General features: G+C 39.6%; 2 protein-coding genes across 9 annotated transcripts; both read left to right on the top strand.

Annotated features, from left to right (window-relative positions):
• The first annotated feature begins 554 nt into the window (after positions 1-554).
• On the top strand, positions 555-24493 carry LOC146663348 (sodium-dependent neutral amino acid transporter B(0)AT2-like). Of its 5 annotated transcripts, XM_085416070.1 has the most exons (13): positions 13220-13328; positions 14432-14558; positions 15386-15599; positions 15994-16151; positions 16505-16625; positions 16729-16904; positions 19695-19805; positions 19895-20136; positions 20278-20461; positions 20561-20762; positions 21195-21354; positions 21445-21607; positions 22897-24493. In XM_085416070.1, the coding sequence occupies exons 3-13, from the start codon at positions 15386-15388 to the stop codon at positions 23131-23133; spliced, it is 1968 nt and encodes a 655-aa protein (XP_085272196.1). In that variant the 5' UTR covers positions 13220-13328; positions 14432-14558; the 3' UTR covers positions 23134-24493. The 5 variants fall into 5 exon arrangements, with proteins under 5 accessions (XP_085272198.1, XP_085272197.1, XP_085272196.1 ...); XM_085416072.1 differs by lacking the exons at positions 13220-13328; positions 14432-14558 and adding an exon at positions 555-675; XM_085416071.1 differs by lacking the exons at positions 13220-13328; positions 14432-14558 and adding an exon at positions 1822-1899.
• Positions 1773-7911, top strand: LOC146663349 (programmed cell death 1 ligand 1-like). Of its 4 annotated transcripts, XM_085416077.1 has the most exons (7): positions 1773-1899; positions 3522-3675; positions 5440-5754; positions 5839-6105; positions 6278-6574; positions 7007-7105; positions 7804-7911. In XM_085416077.1, exons 2-7 carry the CDS (start codon positions 3603-3605, stop codon positions 7818-7820), a joined length of 1068 nt encoding a protein of 355 aa, XP_085272203.1. In that variant the 5' UTR covers positions 1773-1899; positions 3522-3602; the 3' UTR covers positions 7821-7911. The 4 variants fall into 4 exon arrangements, with proteins under 4 accessions (XP_085272203.1, XP_085272200.1, XP_085272201.1 ...); XM_085416074.1 differs by having other exon boundaries at positions 7007-7911; XM_085416075.1 differs by having other exon boundaries at positions 1776-1899; positions 3557-3675; positions 7007-7911.
• Positions 24494-25249: the final 756 nt, after the last annotated feature.

The raw sequence follows: 25249 nt of genomic DNA on the forward strand, positions 1-25249 counted from the left end.
CCTTTCTCCACTGTGCAACTGTATTTTCATGAACTTCAACATTTAACATGCTAACCGAGACCTCTAGGGTTTGAGATGTAGCTCTTGGGTTTTTCTTTTCTTGGACAGTCTAACCTTGGGGTGAATTTGCTGTTATGTTCACTCCTGGGAAGGACTGGAGAAGCATTATTGTTCCACACCAGAAAACCGGAGAGGTCCTCCCACTTGCCGAGCGTCAAAAAATTGCATTTGATTAACAACACCTGCTGCTTTTTTACCATCTTATTTCCTGTGAAAAATGATAACACGATGGCCGATTTCAATATTTCACATTTTTGGAATTTAATTAGAACATAAAGATTATTATTTCACACAATCGAAAGAAGTGTGTGTGTGTGTGTGTGTGTGTGTGTGTGTGTGTGTGTGTGTGTGTGTGTGTGTGTGTGTGGTGGTTGGGTGATGCATGATTGCACAGTGTACATGTTTGATTTAAAGGGATGAGGTGGGAAACTCACAAGTGGGGTGTCATAATTCATAACAGTAATTGACAAGACAAGTCCCACTTTATCCTCCAATAGAGAGGTGGGGGCGGAGACAGTGAAGTTGGTGAGGTTGAAGCTCGCCTTTGGTTTATGGACAATTGAAAAACTATTTCAAGAACCTCTTCCATTACACGGACTTTGTTTGTATCACAAGGTATTTATCAATTATTAATTAATACGCCTAACTATTTCTAAATGCGTAGATTAGTAGTTTATGAGTTTATGAGTGATACTAGACAGCTCTATTTAAAACTTCCAAGCCGGCATACGTGGCGTTGTGTGAGTCTGTACGCGTGAGAAAAATGTCGCTCCTCGCTCGGAGTAGAATTTAAATGTATTAACTATATAATCTGAACAATAACAATGCTGCTACAACCACTCACGGGCACGAAGTTCTAATCCCAGTAGGCTGTAAAAGCCATGTTGAGACTATTGCATCAGCCTCCGCCTCCTTTGTTTTCTTTTATTTTCTTATTTTGATAAAAGTGCGAAAACTGAGCAGAGACAAAAGATTTAGTGGTGGCAAACATAAAGGTAACAACTTAACCTGGATGAAGTGGTATTTCCCCACGTGTTCGGATTTTAACCATCTACCTGGCATCATACATGAACACGTGTCAGTGGTGAGTTAAGGCTCTGCCTGTTATGTGCGCAATCCAGGCTCAAATCGCTAAAATCTAGGTGAAAGCTTTACCCACTGTGGGTGAAGTGGGTAAACAGTGGTGCATTATAGTTAATTGAAGTTAGACTAAATTAAAAGCCCAGTTTTAACTTTTTAACACTCCATAGACCGCGTGTACCATAATAATAAAAAAGAAAACATCATCAAATGTATTTGTAATTTCTACACGTCTTTAAAAAAAACTTTAATTATAAAATTCTTATTAAGTTTGTCATAGTTTAATATTTCTGATTTATTCGTTTATTTATTCATATTAACCGTACTGTTGTGTATTTCATGATTTATTGCATTACAAGCGATGGTTTTGTCTCAATTTTACTTTGAAAGTTACACAAACACACAAATGGGAGTGGCTTCACGGCGTCGTGGCGCGAGACAGCGGAAGAACGCAGCTACGTCGTAGTAAACGGCTTAACAACGAAAATGCCGCGTTTATAACATAGTCAGCGGTTTTAGGTCTTACTTTAGTATTTAAGAATTTAATAATAGTGGTTTGAGAAATTTCTAGCATGTTACATTAAAGAAGAAATATAGAAACAGAACAATAACTGAGCTCGATGTTGTTTTAGTAATAATTCAGCAGCGACACGTGGCCGTTTCCTCTAACCAAAAGGAGGGATAAAGGATTATCGTCGCTGCTCTTCGTTACTTGTCGCTTTTTCTACCTCCTCGTTGACTGCACCCGCTGCTTGCCAGGTGAGTTTGGCTTCATGTTAATTGTCCGCTTTCTGTAAGCTCCAGTCAAATGGTCGAGGATGCTCTTAGCCATGATGCCATTGCATCAGCCCATTTACCGCGCAAAGTCACTAGAAGGGACTATTTTTGGGGTGCTTTAAGTGTTATTGAGAGTAACTGTAAGTGATATGGAGTATATAATTGGCGCTTGTGTCAAGAATGATTTTATACTTGGGTTACCAGGAAAATTCATTCATCGTCTGGCGGCATAGCGGGTAACAGACAGTACAGTGCCCCATGCAACTAAGCCTAGTCCTGCCATTGTTATGGCCTAAATATTAGTAACACCTCAAGTTGTAGCATGTTTCAGTCCAGTGTTCTTTGAGTACAGATCCCAAAATTATAACGAACAACTGCGTAAAAAATGTAAAATAAACCTGGAAATGGTAAAATTAAGGAAGTTGGTTTTTTTTTTAAGGGTTTTTACTGATGTGGAAACCGAGAATCCACACAGACACTACCACATAGGCTAGATTCCTTTTTAGGCTTAAACGCCAAGGTGACAATCAAATGCTACCTAGGACTCTCCATTAGTTTGTAGAACTGAGGAAGCATCTTGAGTGAGGTGATGGTGATGAAACATCTTTATGAATCTAGAACAATATCTAGTCGCCTTCAACTTGAGCTACTGTGACCTGGATGTCCAAGCACCTGTACAGACAGACTTCTTTGTGGTGTCTGTATGTGAGCAGAACCTTGGGAAAAAGTGTTGAAGAAGTTCTAATTCCAGTAGGCTGTAAAAGCCATGTTGATACAATTGCATCAGCCTCTGCCTCCCTTGTTTTCTTTTATTTTCTTATTTTATAATAGTGAGAAAAGCTTGCAAAAGCACACAAAACAGAACAGAAATAGAAAAAAAACAGAAATAGCAATAAACAGGCCATGACACTCAGCTTAATATCACTTTTACGGTGTCGCACAAACGTCAGGATCGATTACTCTAATGTTAATGATAGTTCGGTTATTTTGCTGCGTAAGCTGGTTTTGTTTAGTGGTGTCGAGCCAAACAGACGTCTGTTTCATTGAGAAATGAGCAGACAGCTTGCTCGTTAAGTTAAAAGAACGGTAGCTTTTTCACAGGATCCAAACATTTGGCCAGTGTAGTAACTTAGCCACTTTGTGGTTAAATTTAGCTGTCGTCTTATTTATTACCCCTAATTACACAAATACTAAACAGGAACAGAAATAGACAAATACAAACAGGAAATACTCCTTATGCTATTTTTGTAACAGTGTATAACACCTGAGTCCAAAGCTTTTTATCTCTCCTGCACTTTTCCAAACGTTTTTTTTCTTTCTCTCTTATTGTAAAAGCATGTGGATTTATTGATAAGTTAAAAAAAATATTTAATCCTGCAACTTATTACACATGGCATTTCTGTGGTGGCCCTGAGATGCCAGACGGACTGCTACTGAAGAAAACAACAACCAAAAAATTAAAAAGCTGTGAAAGCATGCGGAATACAACAGAAGAAGAAAAAAAAATGGAAATAGAATGCTGAAAAGCTTAAAACAGGGCCACCGTCAGCTTTGTATTTTACATTGACTTTGTCCACCTCATTTAAATATATTTGTTAAAACAGTGGACAGTACAGCCTGCATGTCAATGATGTGACAGATGCAATGGAGTGACTGGGACACAGTGGGAGTGGAAAGCAACAATAATGGTGCAAAAACAGAGCTGGGTTGCAGCATATTTGCTGGTCATCAGGATCTTACTGACAGATGCGAATGGAGGTGAGTATACGGTCAATTTCTCAAACCACTTGTTAAATTATTTTTTAGGAAACTTTGTTGAACCTTTGAGCTGTATTTGTTTTTTTATGCTTTTGCTCTGTCTTTAGTTGTAATCTAAGAAGCTTTAAAGAAGGCGACTGGACTTCTTTAGATTTTGTGAAGATTTTGTGAAGACAATGAAGAGCTTATTCAGTTCTCAATGTTGGGAAAACTGAAGAACTTTTTTTTATCAAAAAAAGAAAAAAAGAAACATAACCTTGACTTTAATGGCAACAGACCTAAAAATACTTTTAGCTGCTCCCTTGTGACAAGGCGTTTTTTTGAAACCAACAAACTTTGCTTAAAGACAACGTTAAAGACAATATATATATATATATAAATCAGTGCGACTAGAAATGAAACATCCGCTTTTGGAGTGACAGTACATCAGTGAATATGTAATGCGCTCGATACCGCCATTGCCCGTGTGGCCGCCGTTGCCTTCCGCACGGCCGGCCTCCTGACCCTTTTGCGCGCCGCCACGGCCTTCTTCGCGGCCGGCCTCCTGAACTGTCCCGTCCTGGCCTCCTGTGTTATCGGGCCCCAGGCTGGCCACCTGAACTGTGTTTCGGACTCTGCTCCCCTGTGAGTTTTGTGTACCTTTTTTTTTTTTTTTTTGGGACTCTGGGGCCTCCATCTTTGGTCATGGCCCGGTCCCTCCGTCCTGCGCCCCCTGCCGCCCGCCTGGATCTGGTGGTGTGTTTCTGTGGCTGTCGGGGGCCAGCCCTTGAGGGGGGGGTGCTGTCATGGTCCTGCGACCATGACTCAGTGACTTTGTGTTTGTGTTCTTTATTGTTATTATTCTCTTTATTATTCATGGGCTGTTTTGGGATGGTTTGTGTTTGGGATTTTAGACACTGGGTTCTGGGTTTGTGCTCCCTCTATTGGTCCCTGGTGTTAGTGTTCCCCTGTCTCGTCAGGTTAATCAGGTCCAGCTGTTTCCCCCACCTGTGTGTGATTTCCCAGTGTCTCTCTGTGTACTTATAGTGTGTGTTTTCCCTCTGCTCCTCGTCGCGTCGTCTGTGTTCATACCCGGTGAATCCCCTGCGTGCTCTCCCTGCTGTTCTCCCTTCATGTTCAGGTTTGCCACTCCCTTTGTGTAGTTTCTCCCAGTTTAGTTCGTCCTTAGTTCTGTTTGCCATCTCCACTTTATGTTCAGTATTGTCAATAAATCACCTTCACATCTAAGGAAGCGCTGCGTTTGAGTCCTCCTTTCCACTCTTCACACGTGCCCCGGACCGTGACAAAAATAATTTTGATAACCACAGATGTTTTCAGCTGTGTTTGGGCACAGTCTGCTTCGCTTTTTGCTCACAGCTCTCAAAGTCTAGATTTGTTTTGTTGACTTTTAAGCTTTCTTTCAGTTTGTATCATCAGGTTTGTTCTACACACTGTCAAGAAATACTAGAAGCTGATATTGTGTTAGCTTTCAATTTTTGTGCAGTTATGGCTAGAAATGAGAAGGGTTCAAATAGATAAATGTGCTTGTCCTAATTTGGAGCAGGGTGATTTGGTGTATATAAGAAATCACTCAGTAAGAGGATGGCTGCCTTTTTTATCTAACACTGGCTTATTACTGCTGAGGCCCAAAATCTTGGGGGGGGGGGGGGTGTCCAGTCCAGTCCAGTCCATGACTGATAGTGTTCCTTCTGCTCCAGCTTCACAATAGGAATATAATATTTCTCAATTTGAACCTCCAAGTGTTTCTCTGTTCTTATGTTTCAGCTACTGAGGTATCCTGTGTTTTCATGGAGAGATGCATCTTACCATGCAGTTTCCAGATTGGCAATGAAACCATCATCTGGTGGTTTAAGACAGAAGGAGACAAACTTGTCCACTTATTCAACTATAACAAAGAGCAGCTTGAACACCAGGACCAGTGCTTCACAAACAGGACTAAACTCTTCACGGATCTGATCTGCAGAGGAAATGCATCACTTCAGCTGACAGGGGTGGAGATTCAGGATGAGGGCAAATATAACTGCATAACCCACACCACTAGAGAAAACCAGGAGTCATTTGTCAACCTAAACATTAACGGTATGAGAAACTTTCTAAATGTGCTGTCAGATTAGTAATTTTACACATATTATTAGTCACCTGATCACAGTTCTTTTATTGCAGCTCCAGTGAATGAGGTCAAAATTGATCAGGTTGACAACAGGATCACTTGCTGGTCAGAGGGGATCTACCCCAAGCCTCAGCTCACCTGGTCCACAAGCCCACCATCTAACATCACCTTCCTTAACACCACCACAGTCCAGCAAACTAAACAGCTGCTTTACAACATCAGCAGTTCTTTGATGTTTTCAGACGGTCTTTATAATGTGCTCTTTATCTGCACCATCAGCACTGGCAGAACCAGGAATAGAGCCACTCTGAGGAAAATTTGTGAGTAGTTCAACCAACTCAGGTGCTCAAACTTTGGTGCAACTGTAGGTTTAAAAATATATGAAGTAAACATAGTTTAACAAATGAGAGTTTTTGTACTGTGATTTTCACGTATCATATTAGACTGTAGTTTTAATTTTTGTGGTTAATTATATATATTAAATGCTTTCAGCTCTTATCAGTGATCCCAGCACTGGCGTGACAATCCCCTGCACCCTCTCAAGCACTTCACTTACCAATTTCACCCTCCTCTGGAGATTCAACCAGTGTCAGACCATCGTGAACCAAACCGGGATGAATGTCACCTACTCAGTGTCAGACGAGTGGAGACAGAAGGTGGTAAATGTGTCTAAGTCAGGCAGCCTAATGCTAAAGGACTTATCTGCAAAACAGGAGGGAATGTACACATGTAAGCTCAGTAATGCTGAGGAGATGCACACTACTCACATCCACCTGAGACTAATCAAAGGTAAAATCAAGTTAAGATAAAACATCATAAAATTTGTATTCTAAGGGGACATACTGTAGGGAAAAACTTAAACTTAACATCAGCTTCAAACTTGCCCAGGCCACCTGATGACTCGATATAGCCAGCTTTCTGAAGAAATTAATTAATCATTGATATCATTATTCAATTAATTGTGTATTGTGCTGCAAAATGTGAAGTAATTTGTGTAAGTGTCAGCCAAAGCCAACCAAAGATTGTGACTTAGTCATTGTACACTTAATTTTTTTTATAATTCACCAGTAAAACACGGCTGTCACAATTAAAGTAATGTTTGGGTGGGGAAACAAGGAAATATTAAGTAAGCTGTGTTTATAGTTATAAAGATGATGTACGTTCTATGATAATCACCAACATTATGATTAGTAACTACTTTAATTACACATTTTTTCACAGGGGGTCACTCTAGCACTGTAGTCATTATTACAACTGTGTGTGTAAGTGTGTTGATCGCCTTCGCTGCCCTAATCTGCAGAATCTACAGAAAATGGAGAGGTAAGGGGTCTGCGTTAAACTTTAATTACTTTGTTTGAGTTGTACCATTCAAACTGCAAAGGCAAATGTTTGTTTATTTTCCAGTGTTAAATTCTGTAGAGTCTACACCATAGTGTGTGATGATGTGTGCATTTATACTGTTGTACTGGCCTGTCTGCATCGTTCTGCCATCTTGAGGCATCAGTCACCAGACTGTGATACTACTAGGCAAACCTATCAGTTATCGTGTCTGCATCACTTGCGTAGTAAAGTATTTCTGTGACGGTACACAGCGTAAGTTGTGGTTTATGGTGGGTACTGTGGTGTAAATGTAACACAGTGCTGCTGTTTGAAGCATATGTGGATGCCAGGTCCTAGGAGGTTAAGGTGAGAAGAGGGAATAAAACATCATTGAAGGAGTACTGCTGTACAAATAAACAATAAAAATGTATAACAAATATAATTCAACAAAAACATTAATGACCAGAAAAATAACTAATACATTATGTATACTGATATAAGATAAATGAATGACCGGATGCTATAAATAGATTTTTTTTAAATCTATTTTTCCACTTGATGTGATGTCACAGCTTCTGTAGATTAGACATTAATTACTTTTTGACTCGCTGAAAAACCCCCCACAAACTTCTTATTCTGAGGACAAAACAATAATGATTCAGTCTTAAGTACCAACTCTTATCAACTTCTTTTTGCAGATGACGGTGTAATCTGAAGGATTTAGATTTTGGACACTGAAGACTTTTTGAACTCATTCATCTCGCTTTCAAAGTCAAGCCTCAATCTTTGCATTTTTCTTGTCGACATTTTCTAGGAGGGTTTATGATTGTTGGTTTCACAGATTGTAAATTTATTTATTTATTTTTTTCTTACTGCAAGGTCAGCAGCTGAAACAAAGCACTCTTGTAAAATCCTGAACCCTGGTGGATTATACTTATTCAGAACACTTAGAAGTAGAAAGGACAAACTAAACATCTTCTGTCAGCATTAATGTAAGAATTTAAGTCCATCACAGCATTTAAACAAATAAGCACTCAAAGGAAAGTAGGTCATAGAAACCCTTGTAAATCAGCAGTCAATTCAAGTAAATTCAGTTGTATTTATGCGGCACCAAATCCCAACAACAGTCACTTCAAGACACTTTATATTGTTAGGTAGATCTTACAATAATACAACAGAGAAGAAACACATAACACAGACTGAACAAAGACACAGACTCACCTGCAGGCACTACAACAGAGGGAACAGAGACGTGGGACCAGGGCAGACACAGACACTGACTGGACACGGGGATATAGCGGACAGGGGAGACAGCAACTAAGGATTACACACAGACAAACCATAAGACATGACTCTAACAAAAACCCAAAGACTAGAAATTATAAATAATATAATAAACTCAAAAACCCTGGGTCAACGACCCAGGCATCCTAACAGACTCTCAACAAATTGGAGTCTATTAGATAGATATTATTTAAACCCCTGCATGGTCTAAGCTCTCAATAATGGTTTTATTATTGACTGTAATAAAACATTACAGTCAACAGTATCGAACGCTGCACTGAGGTCTAGCAGGTCAAGCACAGAGATGAGTCCACTGTCAGAGGCCATAAGAAGATCATCTGTAACCTTCACTAAAGCTGTTTCTGTGCTGTGATGAGCTCTGAAACTCTTCAAATAAGCCATTCCTCTGCAGATGATCTGTTAGCTGTTTTACAACTATTCTTTTGAGAACTTTTGAGATGGAAAAAAAAAAGGTTGGAGATTGGCATGTAATTAGCTAAGACTGCTCAGTTAAAGATGGCCTTGGTTAATGATGGTTTAATTACTGCCAGCTTGAAGACCTTTGGTACATAGCCGATTATTAGAGATAGTTTGAAACATTAATTAATGGTAAGACTTCTTTGAGCAGTCATCTAGAAATGGGGTCTAAAAGACAAGGTCGCCGATTTAGCAATGGGATGACCAAAAACCATATGCCTAATGACTGCGACCGGCTGGCCCAGGTTCTAATCCAACCCACGTCCTTTTGCCGCATGTTTTCCCCTTTTTCTCTCCCTCCACTTTCCTGTCACTCTGCTGTATCTATCTAATAAGGCCAAAAAAATAATGATGGTTTGAAGGAAGTAATACTGAAGTTAACTCAGAAAGATCAATTGGAGAAAAAGACTAAGTAAATATCAATGGTATTGAAAGTAGCTGTAGATAATGTTACTGTAAGATGATTATGTGTAATTTTTCCTGTAATAGTTAGAATAATAATAGATCTTCTAAATTTGTGATATGCCATTTCCTCTCCAGCTTACGAGTTTTCTCCTTAAGGTGCACTTTTGAAGTTTATATCAGGGAGTGAAAAAATTACTGTATGTTTTAATGCTTTAATTTAAGTCCAATGTACCTTTGAAAATGTGACCAAAGAGAATCATTTTATGCTCTGAGTTTTGAAAAAAGTTTCAAAACACCCACAGCTGCTAGTTAGCTGTTATTGCTAACTTCCAGCTGCTATTTTTACTTTATTGTGTATATTTTGGATTAATATAATGTTATATTTTTGTAGTTTTCTGGTATTTGTATTTTGGTATTTGCACAATTGTTTGTTTGTTTGTTTCATTTGAAACGCATTAACTAAAGATGAGAGTTTTAAATCCATCTAGTTTGGCCACTTTTTTAGTAAAAAGTGGCCAAATGATTTGGCAATAAAAATTTGTGATACTGTATGTAAATAAGGATTTTTTTAAACCCTGTAACACTGAGTGTTTTATATTTGATAAATGGGTTTTTGTGAGTTTTTGAAGCTTTACATCACCACTGCCATAAATGACAGAAAAGTGTCCTTTGTATTTGTCAGGAGGTTCAATAAACACTCCACTTTTAAAGCATTAAAGATTTCTGGCAATTATTTCATTGTTCAGGTCAGGGGTGTGGAAACTCCAGGCCTCGAGGCCCGGTGTCCAGCAGGTTTTAGATGTGTTCTTGATCCAACACAGCTGATTTAAATGGCTAAATTACCTCCTCAACATGTCTTGAGCTGTGTCCCAATCCAGCGACCGTAAGCTTTGGCGGGTACAAGAAGTGTGGAAGTGAGAGGCTTGTGAAATGGGACGATCTGGCCTTCGTGGCACTGTTCAGGTAGCCTTGCAACCATGATACTAACTGCAAGAAACGTTTCATACAGCATTGTTTGACAGAAATGAAGGAGAAAAAATGTTTTTTTGTTTGTTCATTTTTTTATGACATCACTTTGATTTGATAAGTATCTGAGGCTGAGACCACAGGACTGTAAAAACATGATTGTTGGGCTCCATTTCTGTACTGAACAGTCATTTAAGATTAGTTAGTAAATAACAATTAGCTGATGTTGTTCATGAGACTAAAGTCATCTCACTTTGGCAATGTAAGTATAATATGGCCAATATTATAGTTATTGTCACATTATTATGATATATTACAGCAGTGAGCTTGAACTCTTACATTCACTGAGCTTCAGTAAAGGTTCAAGTTGCATTTATTTATATTTCCTATCACCTTAAATCTTCACTCAAAGACAAGTATCTTTGACAGTGTATATATAGATGTATTATATATGAGATAAATGTTGTTCTTTTAATATGTTAGCATTAGTAAATTTGGCTCAATACTTACATATATGTGTAAAAAGAAAATGTACGAGCTGTGATAACTGTGTCTGATAGAATGAAGAGTAGACTGATATATTAAATATTCCTTTATTGGGTGAGAAAATCAGACCATGTCATAACTGCTTTAAGTGACTTCTGCTAAATGGGACAAACTGGGCAGAAAGTATACAAACACATAACATCCTTATAGAATATGATGTAACACTATAGATCAACTTACCTCAGAATATATGAAGCATATAAACAATTACAGCAATATGATGCAACAAACACAGCAGTACTACTAATCCAAAATACTCAAAGCTTCATAGAAATGAAACAAACATTTATTTTTAGCTCCATTCTGCTGCTGATACATACTTTAGGTTTCTGAACATTAAACTTGTTGCTGCCTTTCATAGTGTGTAACCTGAAGGCCCTGAGTACTTTCTCCCACACTGCAAACACTGGAATGATAAAATTATTTGAACATTACCTAATAAGACTGATTCAGGACAGACAATTAGTTATTTGAAACTTTCCTAGCAGTCCTTCACAAACAGGGAACAGTCTGTCTATTCTCTGCATCTGTCAGCTGCTGCTGGCTCTTCCTCCTCCTCTTCCTCACACACTGCTGAGTTTGTCCTGGTGGATCATCAGGGGTGCAAAGCCTCACAGATGATGTGCAGCAGTGGGTCCCTCAGTCTGTACTCACTCTGGACACTTGGAGTTGTCACACATGGAAATCAAATGTGTGATAAGCTGCAGGATTCAAACACAAGTGTAACTTATAAATACATGTTCATACTTTTATTACACAATCAGAGAGAAAGACAAAGAGAGAGAGTGCAGGACAGACAGACAGGTGACAGTCTCAGGTAAATATGGTCTGTATTTGTATAGCGCTTTACTAGTCCCCAAGGACCCCAAAGTGCTTTACACATCCAGTCATCCACCCATTCACACACTGGTGATGGCAATGTAACCACAGCCACCCTGGGGCGCACTGACAGAGGCGAGGCTGTCAGCGCCACCGGGCGCCACCGGCGCCCTCTGACCACCACCAGTAGGCAACGGGTGAGGTGTCTTGTCGTTGTGCCCAAGGACACAACAACAAGCTGGGGCTTGGACTTGAACCGGCAACCTTCCGATTACAAGGCGAACTCCCAACTCTTGAGCTATGATCGCCCCAGGCAGTGTATACACTGCTACAAAACAGCACAAGAGAAGGAGGATTTAGTGTTTGTGTTATTACGAGTGCTAAACAAGAAGAGTTCCCAGATGGTGCAGTGGACACATGTGTGACTCCTGTGATTAAAGCATCTTTCTTTCAGCTTAAAGAGTGAGCCGTCAGCTCGTTCAAACACACGTTAAAGTCCGTTTGGCTCGACACCACCGAACAGAGGCAGCAATATGACATAGCTAACATTAACAGTGCAGTGAATCCTGCTTGTGCCGTGATATTCAGGACTGCAAACCGAGCAGCATCACTGACTTTCAGCTTGTTGTGTTTGTGGATATATGACTGACTTTAATTATCCATAAAATCATCACATTCTTTATAAGATTAAGGTTAACTATTGAACGGCGTATATTTTAAAGTAAAGGCTTTAAAACCAAGTTAGTGCAAACATCACTAATGTCACCTAACTTATGTGGCCGATATGTGGCCAACAGTAATGTTTTAATGTTCTTCATTGTTAAACACTTGCACATAAATACTGTAAGTGACATCATATTCAGTACTTACTTACTTTTAAAAGTTTACTCTTAGGCCGTTTTTTCCGAACAAAATATATATGGGACCAAGAAGTCTACACCGGACCACACTTCAAATTTGGCGAAACGAAGTGCGCATTTGTCGAGCGTATTTGTTGAGCGCATTTGGGACACCCTTCCTCGCGTCGCGGTCACGTAATCGGTCTCCAAATGCGCAATACGAAGCGTGCAGTCGCTTCGTATTGCGAAGTCTGTCTGTCTGTTTGGTTTGGTATGAGATGGACCGCAGAGTGAAGGCAAAACGGCAAACAAGTGCTCAGCATCTCTGGGAACTTCTTCAAGACGGTTGGAAAACCATTTCAGGTGACGACCTCATGAAGCTCAGAGAATGCCAAGACTGTGGAAAGAGGTAATCAAAGCAAAGGATGGATATTTCAAAGAATTTAAAATCTAAAACAGGTTTTAAGTTATTTCGCAGTTTTTTGTTTACTACGTAATTCTACATGTGTTCATTCATACTTTTGATGCCTTCAATGAGAATCTACAATGTAAATAGTCACGAAATGAAGAAAAGCCATTAAATGAGAAGATGTGTTTGACTGATAGTGTGTATGTGGGGGGGTATGTGTGGTGGGGGATACGTGTTACACAGTGTTTGCACATATTTGATTTAAAGGGATCAGGTGGGTTTCTCAGAGAAATTGAAAAGTGGAGTGTCATATTTCATAACAGTACTTGAGAAGACAGGTCCCACTTTATCCTCCAATAGAGAGGTGGGGGCGGAGTCAGTGAAGTTGGCGAGGTTGAAGCTCGACTTTAGTTTAAGGACAATTGAGAAACTATTTCAAGAACCTCTTCCATTACACGGACTTTGTTTATATCGCAAGGTATTTATGATTTATTAATTAATACGCATAATTCTTTCCAAATGCGCAGATTATTTGTAGTTTATGAGTTTATGAGTGATACTAGACAGCTCTATTTAAAACTTCCAAGCCGGCATACGTGGCACATTGTGTGCGCCTGTTCGCGTGAGAAAAATGTCGCTCCTCGGTCGGAGTAGAATTTAAACCTAGTAACTATATAATCTGAACAATAACAATGCTGCTACAACCACTCACGGGCACGAAGTTCTAATCCCAGTAGGCTGTAAAAGCAATGTTGCGACTACTGCATCAGCCTCCGCCTCCTTTGTTTTCTTTTATTTTCTTATTTTGATAAAAGTGCGAAAACTGAGCAGAGAAAAAAGATTTAGTGGTGGCAAACATAAAGGTAACAACTTAACCTGGATAAAGTGGTATTTCCCCACGTGTTCGGATTTTAACCATCTACCTGGCATCATACATGAACACGTGTCAGTGGTGAGTTAAGGCTCTGCCTGTTATGTGCGCAATCCAGGCTCAAATCGCTAAAATCTAGGTGAAAGCTTTACCCACTGTGGGTGAAGTGGGTAAACAGTGGTGCATTATAGTTAATTGAAGTTAGACTAAATTAAAAGCCCAGTTTTAACTTTTTAACACTCCATAGACCGCGTGTACCATAATAATAAAAAAGAAAACATCATCAAATGTATTTGTAATTTCTACACGTCTTTAAAAAACTTTAATTATAAAATTCTTATTAAGTTTGTCATAGTTTAATATTTCAGATTTATTCGTTTATTTATTCATATTAACTTCCGTACTGTTGTGTATTTCATGATTTATTGCATTACAAGCGATGGTTTTGTCTCAATTTTACTTTGAAAGTTACACGAACACACAAATGGGAGTGGCTTCACGGCGTCGTGGCGCGAGACAGCGGAAGAACGCAGCTACGTCGTAGTAAACGGCTTAACAACGAAAATGCCGCGTTTATAACATAGTCAGCGGTTTTAGGTCTTACTTTAGTATTTAAGAATTTAATAATAGTGGTTCGAGAAATTTCTAGCATGTTACATTAAAGAAGAAATATAGAAACAGAACAATAACTGAGCTCGATGTTGTTTTAGTAATAATTCAGCAGCGACACGTGGCCGTTTCCTCTAACCAAAAGGAGGGATAAAGGATTATCGTCGCTGCTCTTCGTTACTTGTCGCTTTTTCTACCTCTTCGTTGACTGCACCCGCTGCTTGCCAGGTGAGTTTGGCTTCATGTTAATTGTCCGCTTTCTGTAAGCTCTCCAACAGCTGAGTCCAGTCAAATGGTCGAGGATGCTCTTAGCCATGATGCCATTGCATCAGCCCATTTACCGCGCAAAGTCACTAGAAGGGACTATTTTTGGGGTGCTTTAAGTGTTATTGAGAGTAACTGTAAGTGATATGGAGTATATAATTGGCGCTTGTGTCAAGAATGATTTTACACTTGGGTTACCAGGAAAATTCATTCATCGTCTGGCGGCATAGCGGGTAACAGACAGTACAGTGCCCCATGCAACTAAGCCTAGTCCTGCCATTGTTATGGCCTAAATATTAGTAACACCTCAAGTTGTAGCATGTTTCAGTCCAGTGTTCTTTGAGTACAGATCCCAAAATTATAATGAACAACTGCGTAAAAAATGTAAAATAAACCTGGAAATGGTAAAATTAAGGAAGTTGGGTTTTTTTTAAGGGTTTTTACTGATGTGGAAACCGAGAATCCACACAGACACTACCACATAGGCTAGATTCCTTTTTAGGCTTAAACGCCAAGGTGACAATTAAATGCTACCTAGGACTCTCCATTAGTTTGTAGAACTGAGGAAGCATCTTGAGTGAGGTGATGGTGATGAAACATCTTTATGAATCTAGAACAATATCTAGTCGCCTTCAACTTGAGCTACTGTGACCTGGATGTCCAAGCACCTGTACAGACAGACTTCTTTGTGGTGTCTGTATGTGAGCAGAACCTTGGGAAAAAGTGTTGATTTGCATTATTAATCTGTTTGAAAAGTTAAAAATCTTTCATTTTGCTCCCTTCAATTTCAGATGGAGAAGCAGCCCTTGCCAGCTGATGATGACAGGACAGAAGCCACAGAAGTTGATGGGCTCACTGGAGAGAGCAGCCCGCAGGAGACGTCTGAGCCAGACGCCCGAGCCGGATGGAACAGTAAAATAGAGTACTTTTTGGCTCAAGTGGGATTCAGCGTTGGACTCGGCAATGTCTGGAGGTTTCCGTATTTGTGTCACCAGAACGGAGGAGGTAATCGTCTGCAACTCTTAACCACAGTAGATCGCTGCCACGCACATCAGAAGTGGGTGGCTGTGTGGCAGAGGATATTGTTTTCAGCTCCTGGTATACGCCTCTCCATGTAGGAACTTTTAAAATATTATTTTGTAATGATATTCTTGCTTTCCCTCAGAAACTAATAAACAAAGTAACTGTCTTTGCATTACTGGACAAGCATGTGATTAGACCAACACCAGAAATGAAACAGTGGAGTTGTGTGTTTGCAGTCTAATCTGTATAAGCCAAATAGATCAAACTGGTGTTGGTAGAGGAAGCACTCAGAGCTGTCGTGCTAGTATAAACATCTGCTTCTTCTTTGCACACGTGGTGTTGCTCTTTTGCTAACTGAGAGTCATTCTCTTCCCAGGAGCCTTTCTCCTGCTGTACATCCTGCTGATGCTGATTGTGGGCATCCCCTTGTTCTTCCTGGAGTTGGCAGCCGGTCAAGCCATCCGACAGGGCAGCATCGGAGTATGGAAATATATCTCACCCAGGCTCTCTGGCATTGGTTACTCCAGCTGTGTGGTAAGATAACAACTGTTGAATAATTAACCCTCCTCGCTTCCTCTTCCTAACGCTATCAGTTTGGGGCTGTGCGATATACAGATGTCTTTTTGTGCAGGAAGTTTTTATGAAGGAAAAAGTACTGTTTATGTATTAAAAGTTGTTTGGATAGAGTGGTATACCAAATTTGTTATTTGTTATCAAATAATTGTATTAGTCTGTCAGGGCCACATTCTCTTCTCCATCTTGAATGTCAGGACAGTTGTAGTTTATGAGAACAGGACTTTCTCTTTCATTCTGTACGGCCTACAGCAATGCGCATACTTTCTTCTTCTCTGGTTTTAACGTATTATCTTGTTTTCAACTGTTCTCAGGTTTGTTTCTTTGTGGCTCTCTACTACAATGTGATCCTTGCATGGAGTCTTTTCTATCTCGGGAACTCATTCCAGCACCCATTACCTTGGGAGAAGTGCCCAGAACAGGGGAATGTAACAGGTAAACGCGGCGCATTAAGGTTCAAAACTCACAAAGTTGTGAGCATGAGTGGTGTCTAATGTAAGCGTTGTAATTTGATGTGTACTTTTCCTTTTCTCACCAGTAAAGGAATGTATCAAGAGTTCTCCCACGTCGTATTTCTGGTACCGCAAAGCTCTGGATATCACAGATTCAATCGATGAGACGGGCTCTTTCAACACTTACATCGTCTGCTGTCTGCTGGCAGCCTGGACCATCGTGTGTCTGGGGATGTTCAAGGGTATCAAGACGTCTGTAAAGGTACCTGTCCGTTCTTATTGTGTCCATTTGTTATAGCGAAGCACCTTTATTATATCTTTATTATATATATAAGTCTCTTCTTCAAATGTCTCAGTGTTAAATGACTGATGAGTGTGTTTATCCACAATGTAATATACACACTGGTGTTGTGTGAATCACATTTAAAGGAAAAACTGGTGACTCCATTAGAAATAATGCTGGAACAGGTTTGTTTGGTAGCTTTAAAGAAAATAACTGTTTTGGAAATGAAATATTTATTCTAGTGTTTACTCAGGAATCAGCTGATTAGAAAATAACAAATATAACAAAAATAACAAAAGACAAGTCCTTCATTTGTCTTGCTGAGTAACAGTGACATGCAGCGCTGCGTGCTGTTTACGTCTCTCAGTTGGGTTAAATCCCTGTCATGTGTTGGATTTCAGGGTTACTGTGAGTGCCTGAATCTGTGGAATGCGTGGCTTACGTGTTGGCTGACCTCAAATGGCAAAAACGATATCACATATTTTAATATTTTTGTAAATTTTAATTCATGGTTCATACCGTGGTGTTTGTTTCCCTTAATGCATTAAACAGTCTTTTCTCTTTGGTGCTGTACACCACAATGGGGGACAAACATAAAAAAAAAAGGATTATGTGGTTCAAGTCCAAGAATTTTGTCTTGCCTACAGTAAACACATGATGGGGATGATATATTTTGCTGTATACTGTGTTTTGATGCTAACGTCACTCGCTCACTCACTGAGCTCATATCAGATGATTCCTGCTGTTTCTATCACAAGAGCCATATGTTTTTGGTGTGATAAGCACAGGCAGGCAGCGAGGGAGGCCCAGTTAAAACTTGTGGTCTTAATAGGACAAATTTGTTGGCACATTCTCACACCATTGTCCTCTTTCTTTACTGCATTGGTATTTAAAATTCTGTTTTGCTTTTTTGTAGAGATGGCACAATACCACTTTTTTATGTCCGATACCGATATCATAAATTTGGATATCTGCCGATACCGATATGAATCCGATATAGTGTTTTTTAATCAACAAAACTGTTTTTTTTAAATATCTTGCTGCATTTTGTATAAGTTCATACTCAAGTTTAAAACAACAACTACACTAAAGCTATTCTGTTATACCTGTATGCAAAGAAAAATATTTCATAGTTCAGCAATACTGATCAATCTAATAAACTTAAACCTACACCATCCTCCCTATTCTGGTATTTTAAAGAGTACTTAGCGTAAATATTAAGCAACCTAACTAATAGGGTTCCAACTCCCAGCAACAACAAAAATAAATAAATAAAAAATAGGGAACCACCCCTCACGCTCCACCTCATGATGCTTAATCGACGTAATCAACCTTAATTTGATGCAGTGTGAAAAAAAATGCACAGAAATCAATTATTTTTCAAGAAATATTAAATAGATTCAACATCTTTCTTCAACAAAATTGCAGACTGCACAGATGGTACCTTCCCAAAGGAAAAAGTACTATAGCTTACTAGGGTATTTATATTAGACTTAATAGTTACTATATACAGTAATTGACTTCTATTCATTTTACATCAAATTAAAACTTTGGGTGTCAGATAATTATTTATTAAAAGCTAGACATTTTAAATGAGAATAAGAAAGAAAAGTATGTCTTTGTGCCCCCTTTTCCCTGTTAATGCCCTATCGGCCCCCCTGGCTAAACTTTGCTAGATCCGCCCCTGCACAGTTACCAGCCGTCAGCTACGTAGAAAAAGATCCTGGTGTAGAAAGTAATATTAAATACATTCTAACAACAGCTTATCAAGCTTAAACGTGCTGCTGTTGTTCAGCCGCTGGTTTCCTCTTTCTGGTGCAAAGTGGGCCAAAAGCAAACTAGAGACACGGACTCACGACAGAAAAGCCGATCAGCTGATCGTTAAGCAGTTTCATGATTGAAGTAGCAGCAAGAAGAGGCAGTCGCTTGTTAAGCTTAACGCAGGAATGCTTTACAAACATTCAGGGATGGACTTACACACTTGCTTTACTTCTCTCGGGATAACTTTGTCGGAGATGAAATGCCGGGTTGCTAGCGAAGCTCCAAATGCTATCCAGACCACCGACAGGTCCCGCATGCCACAGCCGCTCTATCACGTGATGCATACTGCTCCAACGTGCTAACGTTCTGAGGCGAGTTCAAGTTTTGTGAGGTGCTTTCGTGATATTTAATGGATCGGATTACATTTTTAATTTTTCTCCGATATCCGATCCAGTAATTTAGGTTAGTATCGGACCGATACCGATACGTAATATCGGATCGGTCCATCTCTACTTTTTTGTTCATTTTAAAATATTGTATTCATTTATTTTAATCATTCAACGGCTATAACAAAAGAAATTGCTATATAAATGGGATAAATAAAGCTCAAGCTCCACACTGCTCTAAACGCTCAGTCTCAGACAGTTTTTTTCCTTCTCCTGGCATGTATGACATCAAATAAAGCCAGCAGTTAAAACCTTCTGTTTGCCAGGGGCAGCCAATCAGGAGACAGGTCACTTAAAGGGGCAGTAGCTAAAATGGCTTGTTTCAGTCACAGGATGAACTAAGGGGCTGAGCCCCAGTGCATGATGAATAGGGGTTATTTTGAACTGTAAGCATAATAAGTCTGTTTTAATTTCATATGCAGTTGTAATGATGCAGTAAACAAAGTTTACACGTCTGTAAATAGCTTTTAATATTTAAAACCATGCTGACCTCTATATTTAACATTATGTGTTTATTATGATGTGTTTTGCACACAGGTAATTATTCTTTCTGCTTCCCTAGGTGATGTATTTCTCTTCCATCTTCCCATACGTGGTGCTGTTCTGCTTTCTCATCCGAGGGCTCCTGCTGGATGGAGCATTTGAAGGAATCGGCTTCATGTTCTACCCCAAGGTATCGGCAGATAAAACGTCTGGTTCAGTGTAGAGAAGAGAAAGAGATATAAATAGTTCTTTGACACAGCTTTTGTTTCTGCAATGCAGTTGGAAATCTGGGCAGATGTGCAGGTGTGGCGGCAGGCAGCTACGCAGGTTTTCTTTGCGCTGGGCCTTGGCTTTGGGTCCATTATCGCCTACTCTTCCTACAACCCCAGGAACAACAACTGCCACCGTGATGCCTTCACCGTCTCCTTCATAAACTTCCTCACATCTGTGCTGGCTACTCTGGTGGTCTTTGCTGTCCTTGGTTTCCGAGCTAAAAACAAGGTCATGGAGTGTGTAGCCAGGTATGTTTAATTATCAGACTAAAATGTGTGTTTTGCATGTACCGTGTCATGAACACTGTTGATGTAGCTGAGGGAAATTGTGTTTGGATTTTCAAAATCAGAAATGTAATATTTTTCTGTATCTTGTTGTCTTTTTTATAGCAACTTGAATGACCTGTCAAAACACTTTCACGACGGTCTTGTGCCCAATAACGTGATGCCACCGTTTAACTACTCTGATCCCAAATCTGTGGCTCTGAAGGACTACAGTAACTGGTTTGAACAGTATGCATCTATGGTGCCTGGCAATTTAACAGACTGTGACCTGGAAAAAGAAATGCAGAAGGTAAACATTACGCTTCTTAGACTAGTTTCAGTTTGCTTACGTAGATGATGTTATAATTGGCTTGCAAATCATGATGACTAAAGCTGTGTTTATGTTCAGGGTGTGGAGGGAACAGGTCTAGCTTTCATCGCCTTCACAGAGGCCATGACCCTCCTACCTGGCAGCCCTTTCTGGTCCGCCCTCTTCTTTCTCATGCTACTCAATCTTGGACTCAGCACTATGTTTGGCACTATGGAGGGCATCCTCGCCCCCCTGAGTGAACGCTTCAAATGTCTGGCGAGGAACAAAACCAAGCTTACAAGTAAGAACCAGTTTTACCTCTTCTATTGTTTGAAAATTCATGCACGACTCAAGGCAATCGAAAAGATTGGTCGTTGACAGCTGTTAAACTGCACATCTGTCAATACTATAAAGCTCCGTAGCCACTGTACGCAATTGAGACTGAAGAGACTATCCAATGAGAAGGAAGAACGACTGTCATATAACTTGGTATTAAATACATTAGATGGTTACCCAGGCAACCAGAGCCTGAAATGCCAGCAAGTGACCAGCCTTCACTTCAAAGTGACAAGTGAGGCGTTTCCAGTGTGTGCATAGCTTCAGACTTTGAATCTGAAACTGATGTCTTTTAATAACATTTTGACGTCATCCACTGAGTTCTGTTATAAAGGCTCTATGCTGACATTAAAGAAGATGTTTTTTTCTTTATAACAACATGTGTGTCTTGTTGCAGTTGCCAGCTGCATCATTGGCTTTCTGCTTGGCCTGCTCTTCACTCAGCGCTGTGGGAACTACTTTATGATGATGTTCGATGATTACTCTGCGACGCTGCCACTCATCATCGTGGTGGTTTTTGAGACTTTCAGTGTGTCTTGGTTGTATGGAGCTGATAGGTGAGGTTTCTGATTGTGGTTAAGTGAGGTGTGTTTTTAACCATAAATCTCACTAAAGTCTTGTGTACTTTTTTTCCCTTCTCACTAAAGATTCCTTAATGACATTGAAGGAATGCTGGGCTGGCGTCCCAGTGTTGTTTACAAATACCTGTGGAAATACATTTGCCTGTTTGCTATGCTTGGGCTGCTCGGAGCCACCACTATCCGCATGTTCCTGTCTCGCCCCACGTATATGTCATGGAACCAGGAAAAGGTATCAAGTTATTTATTAACTTTATAAAAGTCTTGAACTACACTTCATTTCCTTATGAGAAAGAAGTGCAAGAATTTATTGAAGCATCTGCAAACATACATGCAAACGCAGTATATAAGGCAAAGACAATGTTTACAATTCTAACAGGCTTGAAAGCAGATATTTAATATGTCCACTTTCATCACAGCTAAGTTAGGAAAGCTTTTTGTGCAATGTCTTTAAGTAGTCTTCAGGAATAGTTCTTCAGACTTCTTGAAGACTACTCCAAGCTCTTCTTTTGATGTTGCCTTCCTTTTGTTCTGTTCTCTGTCAAGATGATCCCACACTCTGCTATAAGAATGTGGAGGTCTGTTCTTTAGGGAATCCATGACTGACAGTGCTGCACTGTGTGTTTTTGTTTGGAATCCCTGTCATGCTGAAAATGTAAACCCTTCATAAGACTTGTTGAAATTGATTTTTTTAGCATTAGACGAGAACTGGACTTGGCTCAGCCTTTTCTCCCCGTTTCTCCTCCTTAAGACACATTTTCACTGAGACAATTTCTGATGAAACTTTGGAAAACACTAGATGGATTAGCTGAAAGGCCAGGCTCAGTTCCTGAATCAGATATTTCCCCCCCCCATTTGATCAGGACATTACTTTCAGATATTGCTCATCTGCTGTTGATAGTTTTTTTAGGCCTGTCGTTTCTTCTTTTGTCCGCCACTTGTCCGATTTCTTCATTTTTTAAAGAGCACACCGAGCTGAGAGTTATTAGCTCGTTGGGAATCATATTGTTGTCTTTTTTAAGCCCGTCGAACTGTTATGTTTGGCATTTTTCAAAGGATTAGATAAAGAAATGCAAAAAATGGTGTGTTTGCCACTGGTTGCTAGTAACAGAGTGCCTAGAATTTAAATTTGTTCTTTGCTAAATTGTCTCTTATGTGTCGACACAACACAGTGGAGTGACTTTTTTATGCTTGAACAGTTCATGGTCAGTGTTAAACGGCCAAAAAAGGACTTTTAGAAAGCCTGGAGAACTATTGCTCAAGACCACTTTAAAAAAGTATAAGAACGTGTGGCTCGTTGGAAGCAAAACATAAAGAAATGAGGGGTGGCTCCAGTCTACTGCAGATTAGTTTAGAAAGATATGCACTTTGTGATTGCAGGAAAGAAAACATCAGTTTGAGAAGAGATTTTTGGAGTTTATTTTTAATATCCTGAAGCTCAGTTTATTACTATCTTTCACAATACACTAAAGCTCTTAACTGTTTAACTTCCTGAATGATTCATTTGATTTGATTTTTCAGGCTTCTGAGGAGCATTTGGAATATCCTGACTGGGCTCTGGCTGTTTTGGCTTTATTAATAATATTTGCCACACTGCCCGTGCCAGTGGGCTTCATCCACGCGTTTCTACAGAAGAGAAACACACAAAGTAGGGATGCAGAGAATGGTCACTACAGGATGGTTAACACTGAGGAAACTGCTATGACTGACCTTTCAGCACTGGAACATAGGAATGGGGACGCTGCTCCGGTTTCCTAAACCCTCAACAAATGGGCTGTATTTAAGGAGAAGGAACTTATCAGTGATATATAAGCTGATGCATTATAAAGGGACAGTCATTTTGTTACTGAGCCTTGCAGTTACCTCACTTGTTCAAAATCAGAAACACATCTACATAATGCCAGCTGTTAAACTGCATATCCGTCATGGCCTCTGTGAAGGCGGTGAACTACATTAAAAGAGGAAGTTAAGCAAGAAAGATGAGCCACAGTGAGCTGCACAGCTTCTCTGCTGTTGCTCACAGAATGATGGAAGAAGCTTGATTGTAATCCAAGGTCTTCACTAAAAGGACATGAGTTCCCAGGAGTCTGACCTGTAGTATTAAACTACGTTTTCTGTTACTGCCACTAATTACAGATGCTGCCAAATTAGTCAGAAATATTCCAAACGGCCATTTTAATATTTTCCTTTCTTTTTAAACTTTTAAAGTCAAACTAGATCTAGATGCTAAAGATGCTCCAGCAGCTTTTAAAAAGTTTGTAGTATGGAACAGATAATTTATTGATTTGTGAAAACTATTGGGTAAAATTTCCATTAAGTTATTTTTTACCAAAGTTAGTGTCCAAAGAAGCAAAAATATGCTTTTAATATAAGCCGTAAATATTCTATGATCCCAAAGCCAGTGTTGGAAACCAGGGTTTGGACCATCAGAGCCTCTGCTCCTGACCACTGCCCAGTCCACAATGTATGGAACCCCACAGTACCTCCTGCTGGCCCCCTCACTGAGGACAATTTTGCTGTGGGGGAACGTACGAGGGGCTATATTCCTAATGGGTGTTCAACTCTACCGTGGCTAACAAAGGGAGTGAGACAAAGGAGGCCCTGGGTCAGATCTATGAGACAGAGGAAGTGTCTGGGGAGACGGACAGAGGTCTGACCATCTCTGCTATGCAGCAGCCCTGAAACGCAGATCCAGAAACGGCAGAGGATGATAAAGATCATGTTATAGTTGTTTTGTTAACGTTGTTACATAGTTAACATTCATTTACATCGTCCTTTCACTCTCGTAGTTTCTCTTCTTTCTGTTGGTCATTCATTATGATAACCTGAGAATTGTCATTGATCATGAGCCGGCTGAGCTACCGCATCATTAACCTGTCACTGCTGTCTCTGTTGAAGTCAGACTTGTAGTGACTGCTAAGTATTTTCACTGTATGTTTATATTTTTCCTGAGCAACTTGGATTAATACCTACAGTACAACACTGTGCAGGTTTACTATCACGTTTACTCCAGAAATGAGTCGCTTTAGCTACGTATGCTGCTGTTCAGCACAGCATGTTTACAGTCAAAAAAACAACCGAGACCAGACTCTGTGTTTGAACTCGATAAGACATTTTACACTACGTAAGCAGGTGTAGCTGCCCAGGTTATAATAAACATGCAGGCTAGCATTATTTGTTCAAGGACACAGTTGATAAGTGTGTGGTGAGGTTTTTATGTCCTCTGTTTTTTAAACTCTTCGGTAACAAAGTCAGTGCAAAACAAAATCTGCACATCTGTGTATTTAGAGTACAAAGACTGACTGAAGCTGTTGTCAAGTGACATCATGCTAATGCAACAAAAAGATAAAAAGATATTTATATGATGTGTATGTATGTAAATGGTACATGTAAAATAGTTTTTATTGCTAAACATTTGAGTAGTTTTTTTGTAGTTGTAAATGGAAAATTGCCTAAAGGACCTTTTGTGTATGTTTTTTGTAAAGATTAATATATTTTTTAGACTTCATTGCTCTGTGATATCGTCTCACAGCTGCAGTGTGTTTTCTGGTGTAGTTTTTCCGTTTTATCAGGATATAGTTGAATGAATTGACTTGATGGATCATTATGCTGTTTAATCCCGGGGGCCTTTAGCTCTAATAGGGCAGAATGAACAAACCGTTAAAAGCATCCTAGCATTCTTGTAACTTTAAAAACATTTCTTTTGACATTGCAGTAGTGTTCAAAATGTATGTAAGATACTATTGTTGTATTATTTGTTGCTGTTCTTTTCTTAATAAACTTTAGCATCTCATTCGTGTTTTAAAGTTCATAAAGTTTTGATAGATAATGGAAAAAGTGTAGATTTCTGCTGTCCCGTTCTGCACTAAAACAT

This window comes from Rhamphochromis longiceps, linkage group LG8, assembly GCF_057381845.1.
Source record: "Rhamphochromis longiceps isolate RC_006_pf linkage group LG8, R_longiceps_female_GT1.1, whole genome shotgun sequence".
Taxonomy (NCBI): domain Eukaryota; kingdom Metazoa; phylum Chordata; class Actinopteri; order Cichliformes; family Cichlidae; genus Rhamphochromis; species Rhamphochromis longiceps.